Source organism: Lytechinus variegatus, chromosome 18 (assembly GCF_018143015.1).
Source record: "Lytechinus variegatus isolate NC3 chromosome 18, Lvar_3.0, whole genome shotgun sequence".
Classification (NCBI taxonomy): Eukaryota; Metazoa; Echinodermata; class Echinoidea; order Temnopleuroida; family Toxopneustidae; genus Lytechinus; species Lytechinus variegatus.
The window spans coordinates 8,484,945-8,496,239 of NC_054757.1; the positions used below are offsets into that span (position 1 = coordinate 8,484,945).

Below are 11,295 nucleotides of genomic sequence, written 5' to 3' on the forward strand. Positions count from 1 at the left end.
GTTATGGTATGGTTACAAGGGCAAAATGAAGAATATGCAATTCCCAGAATGTACCTATGGCAGGCTTTCCAGCTAATGTTTGTCCTCTGAATCGATCTGTTAAATTATATTGAAGAACATTTTAAACAGACATTTCCATTTATATTATAATGAGCATACATATTGAGAGCAAGTCATACCAATATTTGCCCTTCACTAGTCTCTCAATTGATTTGGTAAATTATGCTGAAGGCAAAAATAGTATACATATGGCAAGCCATTCATGCCAATGTTTGTCCTCACCACAAGTCTGTCAATGGATTTGTAAGGTCCTATTTTAAAAATAAATAATCCAGCAATCGTACAAGACAAAAAGAGATATGTATTTCAGCTCACATTATTAGCCATTTGAAATCTGCTGTGTGATTCACTGACAATAGAATTTAGATTTTAAAGTTAAATTGAGCCATATCTTGCTTGTAATTAATTCTAGCTTCTAGTGAATCACCTCATTGGTTATATTATGAAGAAATTGATGGGCATTAGGGAAACAATTTCTAGTGAGCATTGAAGTTTCATTTCTATCTAAAGAGTGTGTAGATTAAGCAAGTAACAGCAAGAGAGAGGGGGGTAGGGAGAAAGATTAGAAGGGGAGAATTGGACAGGGAGAGAGAAAAATAGAATAGAATGGGGGGGGGGTGAAGAGATGGTTAAAGAGAAAACAAGGAAGATCTTGTGAGCAGGAAAGGGACAAAGAGAGGGCACAAGTGGGGGAGGGGATAGGATGAAACGGGACTAGAAAATTCAGTAATGTCTTGTGACGATACCCGACTATTTACATTTCAACTTTCTTTTACTTAACGATCTTTCCTCTATTTCTTCTCAAACATTTTCTGCTTTCAACAATCCCAAATCCAGTCTTCACGACTTTTCATCCTTGTCATGTGCTATTCCATTCCCTCACTCTTTAAGTAATCGTTCTCATTTTCTCCCATTTTCTGACTCTACTTATCACATCGTCTTCTCACGACCCTTTCAGACATCTCACTAATGAATATGTATCACTAGTTTGGATAAAAGTGGTTCAAACTAGAGTTCCTTTATGAAAAAGGCATTAGATATTTTGTGGACTCACAAAGATGTTCAAATAGCTTGTTTTGAAGGTGAGCTGTTGCCCATTGAACTTTTGAAAATTACATATTGCATAGCCATAAGTGGTGCTCATATCAAAAGTTGTTGATTCTCTGTGTGTCAAGGTACACATTATTTTTTTTTCATTTTCATTGTTTGGTATAAGTGTAACATACATGTATGGCAATTTACTCAAACTAAGACCCAAGGCAATTACAGCCACTTGTCGAGGCCCTGGCAGCTGCTTCCCAAGCGAAGCGAGCCGGGATATCCTAATTCGCAGCGAATTTGGACTGGCTCGCTTCGCTCGGGAGCAGCCGCCAGGGCCTCAACAAGAGGCTAAGACAATTACAGCTGAATGGGGAGTGTTTCATGAGAACTCCCTGTCAGTGATTTTCACTGAATAATTCGCCTTTAACCAATCAGATGCAAGGATTTCCAGTAGTCAGCCTAAAAATGACTAGATTCTACATGTATTTGTTTCATGAAATTCTCCTCAGTATACAGCGCATTATGCTTTGAAATTTTGTGTGAGAAATAACAAAGGTCATGTATATTAATATTCACATTTCCGGAGAGTACACAAGCATAATCAGAACAAAGAGTTTTTTGTTTTGTTTTTCATTTACTTCTTTCAAATATAAACAGATTTACAATTATTCACAGCTGTACAGAAAAAAGTAAAAGAGATAAAGAAATTGGAGAAATTTATTTGTAAATTGTCAGGATCATAATGATTGAGAATCTGATCAATCCGTCATGAAAACTAGACTTTGTGAGAGTGACTGAAATACTGCCTGTCAGCCTCTTCCGGGATGTCAAATTTTCTTTGATGGTCCATAGGATTTTGTTTCAATGGGACATTTCTCTCTCCTTTTATTTTTTGCCCTTCAACATGAGCAATCGGCCAACAACCCAATATCAAGTGAAAAATCTCTTTTGTATGTATTGGCATTGACACGAATAACAGAGTGGAATAAGACTAATACCTCAGTCACATTTCATCTATGGCGGCCATACTGTGAGTCGAAAAACACACGTTTTATTCATTTTTATTCAAGCCACGTATATGTAGCTGGTAGAAAAAAATGAATAAAACGGTCGTTTCGACTCACTGTAGAGCCATCATAGGGGAAATGTGACTTGAGGTAAAAATTATAATAAGTGAATGACCATGAAATAATCCTTTTAAAATATAGAGATCAACTAAAAAATAATAAATAATGACAATACCAAATTTGAAATAAACAAAGACATATATAAAAAAGAGACTATGGTAAATAATTTACATGTAGATTGTGTCAAGTTTATAAAAATCTATGTACAAATAAACTTCCTTTGATAATAAACTTTCACATCCACATAGATTCTCTGATATTTTTAAGTTATTTCCAATTTCCTTTCCAGCAAGAATGAAAAGTGCTTACAAAGATAAGTTACAGAAGGCATATCAAATATACGCAATATAAATAACACCTTCATATCTAAATGGATCATACACTGGACAGTACACATAGATATTCAAGTGAGGTGTTTGGTTGCATTAATAAGTGTTAGTATTTGTGAGCACTTGATTTATGATATTCTCCTGTGAGCAAAAAATGCACATGAACTGTGAGAGGGCCAGTCAGAACAAAAAGTGAGAATGAAAATACATCCATGTCTTCTAGACGAAAGCCAAACTTGATTTAGACACGCCCATCAACTGTATGTCCTCCATGCAGTAAAAACACCGTTACGGAATCAATGTTTGTAAGGATCGAGTTCAAAGTGAATCCCTCCCCTGACGTTCTAGATGAAAAGGCAGACTCTTTTCAGATGTGCCTGCCACATGCTTTCCTCTTGGATGAGATCAAGAATAATATTGTTCATGAAAATTCAGTTCATTATTGAGAATGCAGTTTTTATGGCTCCTCAACCGAGAATCCCTCATTGATAGTTGGTTTGTTGGGGTTGTTCACCAGCAGCCAGTCAGCTAACCAGATCTGAAAATGATTAAAATAAAAGCGAGTTATCATATTGATTATAAAAATATTCCATAAATCAGACATGTTGCAGCTGAGATCTGGGGAGGGGGTCACTTGAATCCTGCCTCCATCAAAAACCAGGGACCCGTTTCATAAAGAATTTGCAACCGTTGTAACTTTGCCATTATGGCAACTACCATGGTAACCTTGATTTTGATTGGCTGCTGAGCCTTGTTACCATGGTAGTTGCCATAATGGCAGAGTTACAACAGTTGCAAGTCCTATATGAAACGGGCCCCATAGTTTGAAAAAGCCCAGTTAAAATAGATGACACTTGCCTCCATCAAGAACTTGGTGTGAAAAAGCCCAGTTAAAATAGCTCAAAAGGATAAATACATTGTATGAAAGTGATTGAACAATCATAAACAATTGTTGATCTAGCCTGGATATAAGTTGTATTTGGTGATGCATAACATCATCGTCTAGTCTGCCACTCGCAATTTTTTTATTAAGATTACAATACATGATATTAAACTGTAAAATGAAACCTTGTGGGCATTTCTTAAAGCTGTTCGTAAAGTTACGAACGACTTTACCCATGACTGGAACATGTTCTTAGGTCAATTACATAGCAATATCACATAGCATATGAAAGGATCACCAGTCATGCATAAAGTCATTTGTATTTTACGGACAGCTTTATGAAACACCCACCAGACTTATATCCTCTTAGCCAAGGAACCAAAAACAAAGTAATTTGTATTTTACGAACAGCTTTATGAAACACCCACCAGACTTATATCCTCTTAGCCAAGGAACCAAAAATTAATTGAACCCAAAATTAATTTCTTGTATAATTCATTTTATTGTAGCTTTGCTATTTGCCAGCTGAAAATATAACTGACAAACCCTATTAAGGGTTACCAAAGCTAGAATAGATCCTACAGAGAGTGGTAGCCAAACACTTACCACTGGGTCTTTTGGCTTCTGTTTGCAGAGCTCTGTGAGTCCTTTAAGAAGAGTTGGGTTCACCACCTTAGCAAGATAGTCCTTAGCTACTTGACCAGCGGGAATGGGCTCAATTACACCTGAAAGGAAAACATGAACAATCATAATGAAAAAACACAATGATAACAATGAAAATTATATTACCTGTAAAAGTCAACTTAACATCCTGACAATTTTTTAAAAGCTTAATGGCCTGAATTGACAAAGGTGGTTTTGAAAACCCACGGTTGAGTCCATGGTTTATGCAGATTTCCTGTATAAATTACGCTTCATGTAGCACACATCGGGCGCGTGTATAAAAAATGTCCAATGCTGATGCGCGCTTCTGTCACAGTGCGCCATATGGACGCCTTCTGCTGTGGTTATCCAGGCTATTTTATTCATGAGTCCATTGTTTTTATTCATGAGTCCACTCTTCAAACAGTGGACTCATGAATAAAATAGCGTATCTAACCATGGTAACAGGCATCAATTTGGCGCAATGTGACAAAACCGCACATCAGCATTGGAATTTTTGATACACATGCCCAATACACGCTAAATTAATAATAATAACAATTTTATATACCGCAAAAATCGCATAATTGCCTCTAAGCGGTTAAGAGAGAGGAAAATGAAGTATAAATGAAATAGAAATACTTTGCACAACAAAATGCATCAAAACTAATATTACATTTTACAACTTTCTCACCAGATCATGAATAAAGAAATTGAGCGTAATTTATACAGGAAATATGCACAAACCATGGATTCAAAACCACCTTTGTGAATTCGGGCCAATGCGTCTTAACCTTTTAAGGCAAAAATTGATAAATATATATAGCTACACTGCAAAGTCTTTGACCTATGTGTAGAATGTAATTGGTAGTAAATACAATTAATTTTGCATAACTCCTTTTTTTTATAAATGCAGAGAGATTTGGAGCATTATAGATCATACTTATCACTCCTCTTTTCCTTTTACTTCTTTATTTCTTCTTTTTCTTTTTCTTCATCCTGTGTCCAGTCACAAATACTGGTAAATTAAAATTTGTAAACCTTTAACCGTCTCAGTCTGCCTTTTCAATTTCCTTGTAATACTGGGGCAAACTTGAAATTTAATTTAAACAAATTCAAGAATGATCCACTTACTATCTGGGAACATGAATCTGATTTCTCTTTCTGAATTATGATAGCCATCACTCCCATGGACAGCATTCTGTTGATCATCAATCCCATACATGGCACGGATGCTGAAACAAAAAGATTGAAGAAAGAAAAAATCAAAAATAAAGAGAGAAAATGCAATAAATCCAAATAACCAAACAAGGAAAAAGTTCTGAATTCATTCATGGTATTTTTTTTTTCATGAGGAATTTACTTGCAGGTACAAAGAAAAATCGAAATCACCAAATGTACATGTATATGATTGTTTCTTATTATGGATCACTTGTAAATATTTTGATTGATTTGAGATTGATTTTATAACAATAAATACATAAATATGAAAAAAAAGTATACCAAGACCATTTTATTCGAACTTCATCAGGCAGCATACAAATTCTTTTAAAATCAACAAATCACTATCAAATGTTCAACTACATGTATTTCATATCTATATTTGTCTCAGCTGTTGGAAAATTTACTTAAAGGTTATTCATCAGAAAACTTCCACTTCTTCATTTCCCAGTCACTTGTAATTAGTAGGGCAATGTTTAAGCCATGTTCTGTGGCGGACTGTGACCCGGAGGAGACAAAGAATTGGAGGGGCACAGCAGTGTTCACAAACAATACAGTGCCCCTCCAATGCTTTGTTTCCTCCGGGTCACGATCCGCCACTGGCCATGTTTGTAAAGTATACCTATCAGGATGTGTCTCTCTCGCTTTCATGCTATTGGTTGGGCCACAGAGTTCTCTCCAGTAGCCGATTGCATTCTCCCTGGCCAGGACCATGGCAATGATAGGGCCACTGCTCATGTAAGCAACAAGGCTCGGGAAGAACATCTTTCCAAAGTGTTCTGCGTAGAAATCACTCATCTGTTCCGGTGTGAGGTGCACCCTACGTTTCTGAAAGGGAGAGCGTTAAAAGAGATCTAAATGAAACCATGGTCTAAAATGTATTGAAAGGTCGTAACTTTCCTGTCCATCAATTTGTTTTATTTTTCAAAAAGGGCAAAATCAAATTAGATTTCAATGTGTATTGGATACATGCTATTTCACTAATATTTGTAAGTATACTATTACTAACCTTGCATATGTGTGAGTGCATAAGGGGTTTGAGTCCCGCTCATGTTAATTTTGTTCTTACACAATTACCAATAAGATTGTGGGCATTAACGGAAAGACAAGACAACTAGAAAATTTGAAACAAACCCCTTTTCATTTTTAATTTTAATTTTAGGCCTACTATTTTTTTTTACTTCAGTCATTTTCAGACATTGACAATGTCAATGACAGTCATGAATTTGGTTTCAATTTGAAACTTTGAGTTTGATTTGGTTTCAAATAAAATTCAAAACTAAAATAAAAATGAATAACTCTAGCCTTAAGCCAAGGCCTACTTTAAAACAAACTCAGTACCGGTATATGATGGAACACTATTCGAAGACAGATTGTTAAATACAATTAAAGGGGAAGTTCACCCTGAAGAAAACTTTGTTGTAAAAATAGCAGAAAAAATATTGGTGAAGGTTTGAGGAAAATCCGTTAAAGAGTAAGAAAGTTATCAGAGTTCAAAGTTTTGGATTTGTGACGTCATAAACGAGCAGCTGCCCCATGTGTTATGTAATATAAAATGCATGAATTTCAAATTTTGTATGGTTCCTGATGACTTAATTTTGTTTTCTATTCATGATCGGGTGTGAAATGATTGGTCTATTGATATAAAAAAGGTACAGTGAAAACCATTTTCAATTTTCTGAGAAAATGACATTTCATTGATTTTTTACCATTCGCTATGTAGGAATGCTGCTCGCATATGACGTCACAAATCAAATAATTGAAATTCTAATAACTTTTTAATTATTTGATGAATTTTTCTCAAACCTTCGGCAATATTTTTTATTATTTTTTCTGCTATTTTTACAATAAACTTTTTGTCAGGGTGAACTTCCCCTTTAAACAAACATGATTAAAGACAAACCGACAAAAGGACACACAGAGTCACTCGGCTCAGTCAGCAAATGCACTAGCACGACACAGCAACCACAGGGAACATTATACATTCTGCAGTATCTGGGACTGTGAAATATTGATAATTTTACCTGCAAAATAGTGAAACCCGACTGCAGGATAATTTCCTCGATTTCAACCGCTCTGTCGATTGCATCTGGTTTTATAAGTGCAAGAGTCCTTTCTACATATACCTGGGGAGGCTCCATCATTCTGTTCTCTATGTCGTTTTGAGGCATTTTGGTGGTTTTTCAGAGAATATTAGCTCACGAAATCTAGATGACAGCTGCTTCTGTTGCCAAGTAACAAAATACAAAGCGCCCTCCGCGTTCATTAATTTCGAGGTGATTATCTACCTATCATTTTCATTCATTGATCAAGGACAAGGTGTAGATAGATAGATAGATAGATATACAATTAAATAGATATGATAGGTAGATAGATTTCCATTTATGCTCTATATTATACTGTTTTTTTTCTGTTTTATGAAGTAAGAATGCCCTTCTATAAAATTGTACTTGATTTGTATTGTTTTATATTACTTTGTATTATGTTTTGAATGGAAATGAAATAAAAGAATTGATTTGAATTGAAATAGATAGATAGATAGATATACAATTAGATAGATATGATAGGTAGATAGACTTCCATTTATGCTCTATATTATACTGTTTTTTTCTGTTTTACGAAGTAAGAATGCCCTTCGATAAAATTGTACTTGATTTGTATTGTTTTATATTACTTTGTATTATGTTTTGAATGGAAATGAAATAAAAGAATTGAATTGAAATAGATAGATAGATGGATGGATGGATGGATAGATAGATTTCAAATTGGAGCATCGCCATTATTAAAAAAATGTAACTTTCATAATTTTCTCATCTAAACCAATTTTGATTGAACTCGTTTAATAAAACTTCCCATTGTGTACTCTCTCTGCTTTAAAATGGATATCACCCCCGAGTATTATAATCAGTAAATGATCATTTTTGCCATCTGGCAATGAAATGACAACGCCCCCCCCCCCACCACACACACACACTACTCATACTCCTTACCCCCTCCCCTTAAAGGTCAAGTCCACCCAAAAAAATTGTTGATTTGAATAGAGAAAAATCAAACTAGCATAATGCTGAAAATTTCATCAAAATTGGATGTAAAATAAGAAAGTTATGACATTTCAAAATTTCGCTTATTTTTCACAAAACAGTTATGCACTACTCAGTGACATGCAAATGAGACAGACGATGATGTCCGTTAATCACTATTTCTTTTGTTTTTATTGTTTTGAATTATACAATATTTCATTTTTTATAGCGGAATTGAAGGACCAACTTGACTGAACAATATAGTATTAAACAATGCTAATTCCACATGTTTAGGGAGAAATTAATAGTTGTTTCACTTGGCAATGAGGATAAAATCAGAATATTTCACATTTCATATATATTATACTGTTTTTTTCTGTTTTACGAAGTAAGAATGCCCTTCTATAAATTTGTACTTGATTTGTATTGCTTTATATTACTTTGTATTATGTTTTGAATGGAAATAAAATAAAAGAATTGAATTGAATATAATAAAATACAAAATAAATAGTGAGTGGATGACGTCATCAGTCTCCTCATTTGCATACTGACCAGGATGTGCATAGAACTGTTGTGTGAAATTAAGCAAAACTTTAAAATGTCATAGCTTTCTTATTTTACATCCGATTTGATGAAATTTTCAGTGTTACACTTCGTGGATTTTCTCTTTATTCAAATCAACTTCTGGTTGGGGTGGATTTGTCCTTTAAGTAATTCTCTCGATCCTCTCTCTTTCTCTGTCACTTACTCTATGCACAGAGCTATTACAGAAGCCATATCCGCAGGCTTCTATCTCCATTCTTCTCTTTCTACCATGAATGTCTTTCTATATATTTTCAATCTCTCCCTCCAACTCTCGTCCCTTTCCCTGCAGCCCCCTAGTATCATATGACATTGATCTATACCGACTATTAAATAATCAAATGAAAATGATTACTATTTCGATTATTATCAATTTATATACATTCACATTTTAATTTCACTATAATACTGTCAGATAGGCTTTTCATGAATGAAACAAGTATTCAATAATATACATGTACATCAATGGAATAATGGAAAAGTCAATCATAAAACGCTTTACATCTTAAAGAGAATGATGACAAAAATAATTAGCAATATCAATATTGTCAAAACTCAAACCCATTGTTCGAATTGATTGTACAGTGTACTGGAGATCAACGAAAAGGGGCTCTCATGCGATCGAGGTGAAGTTTTAAAAGGCCTATAGCTGCGTGTATTTACGATCTATAAATGTGAGGGGAGGGGGGTTGACACGTGCGTCATTTGCTCCCCTTCCTTTCCCCTCCCCTCCCGCCCCCGGAAGCCCTCCCCCTGGATTTTACTTTTCTCAAAGAACATGAAGAAAGATATTTACTCCCTCTTTCTGCTTGTCAGACTTCGCCCCCCCCCCCCGAAGTAAGTATTGATCATCCCTCGTGCAGGACTAATCTACCTAAGTAATTTACAAAAGGTAATTTAACACGATTTATTTTGTTATGCACATTATAATAATAATAGTTTTTATATTGCGCCTGCACATCCACCTTGTTAGTTGCTCAAGGCGCTCCTATATTACCCGGCTAAGCTATATAGGCGTTAATATAGCGCACAAAGCTTTTTAAGGAATTACTTTGTAAAAAATTATGTAGGCCTATAATTATGAACTCATTGCAAACTGCTGCCATTAGACATTATCATCTTCATTCTGAGTATATTGCCAAATAAAAGTGGAAATAGATAGAAACATTTAGATCAACTGATTCCAATTAAAGCAATTCCGGTAACCCCCATTGTGCAAAAAAGAGTACAAAGGTTGAGAGGGCTAGGAAGAGATCGAAATCGAAGCAAATCTATTAATATCAGACTCTTGTATACATGAATATGGTTATCATCCATGATAATTTTAATAATACAATTTAAATTCAACATCTGTTGAAATTCTTCCGAGTTCAGTCTGTATTTTCATCACAGTATTGATTCAACTCTGTTTGAAAGTAAGCAACTCTAACTACAACATCTCCCTACAGGGGGCTGCGGAATGGTTTTGAAAGTGGGGGGCTGACCATGCAAAAATCACATTTATGGTCATTTTTAAAATTTGGAAACGAAGTGTTGGCTGAAAACCACCCAGCCCCCCCCCCCCCCCCCCACCCCGTTAAGGTCCTGCATAATACTGTCGCAATCATGAAACCCCTTATTTTATTATCAACTATGTAGACTCATTATGGCTCTTACAAATTAAATAAACATCAAATGCAATTCTTTGTTAAGCCGTTCATTGTACATGTTATAGTTTTAAATTTATTTCTGGTTACTAAGCCTATGCATCTGTCTTTCTATGATAAGAACAAGCATTATAGGGTAGTCTGACACATTGGCGGCGGAACACAGAAAATTTAGGGGGTCCACCTGAAATTTTGGGATGGACACATTCAGGGGGGGGGACGGACGCATGAAACAAAATTGACAAGCAAAAAAAATTCTCAACAAAAAATTAGGAGGTGGGACCGCCCCCACCTCAAATTTAGGGGGGAACAGGTCCTCCGCCCCCCCCCCAGCTTCCGCTGCCTATGGTCTCACATCAAGATAGCTGCGTTTGTCATATTTCATTCGTGTTCATTAATACGTCCAGAGAGATTACCGAATCAATTTATGATGTTTGGTCCATCTTTTTACCCCAAAGAAAAAAATGACATTTAATCATTACTATGTTCTTAATTTGTTAATTTTGTTGCCGCCATGGTATTTGTAAAGGAATTTTTCAAGTCGTAAACAAAGAGCGGATGGACAACAAGAAGGATATCGTCTACAACGACGATAACAAAAAGAACATTTTAAGAGCAACAATAGAATTACTCTCCATAATTGTGATCATCTTCTTTCGAATCCTCCCTGCATCTCAAAGTCTGTTTGGCACATTAATCAACAATTGTGTGTCTTGATCAAGTATATAAAGAATACTTTAGCTA

At 35.3% G+C, this 11,295-nt stretch overlaps 1 protein-coding gene across 1 annotated transcript; it reads right to left on the minus strand.

The window, feature by feature from the left end:
* Window positions 1-1,794: 1,794 nt before the first annotated feature.
* LOC121431893 (nucleoside diphosphate kinase homolog 5-like) lies at window positions 1,795-7,547 on the minus strand. Its single transcript, XM_041629675.1, has 5 exons — window positions 7,328-7,547; window positions 5,926-6,131; window positions 5,217-5,317; window positions 4,047-4,165; window positions 1,795-3,095 (listed from the first exon to the last, which is right to left on the minus strand). Exons 1-5 carry the CDS (start codon window positions 7,472-7,474, stop codon window positions 3,015-3,017), a joined length of 654 nt encoding a protein of 217 aa, XP_041485609.1. The 5' UTR covers window positions 7,475-7,547; the 3' UTR covers window positions 1,795-3,014.
* Window positions 7,548-11,295: the final 3,748 nt, after the last annotated feature.

What these genes read in the sequence shown, in the direction of transcription:
- LOC121431893 (XM_041629675.1), bottom strand. Translation starts at nt 7,474, where the DNA reads ATGCCTCAAAACGACATAGAGAACAGAATGATGGAGCCTCCCCAGGTA. An exon ending in CGGGTTTCACTATTTTGCAG is followed by an intron (nt 6,132 to 7,327) that starts GTAAAATTATCA and finishes TCTCCCTTTCAG; the next exon opens with AAACGTAGGGTGCACCTCAC. An exon ending in CAGATTCATGTTCCCAGATA is followed by an intron (nt 4,166 to 5,216) that starts GTAAGTGGATCA and finishes TTTTCCTTTCAG; the next exon opens with GTGTAATTGAGCCCATTCCC.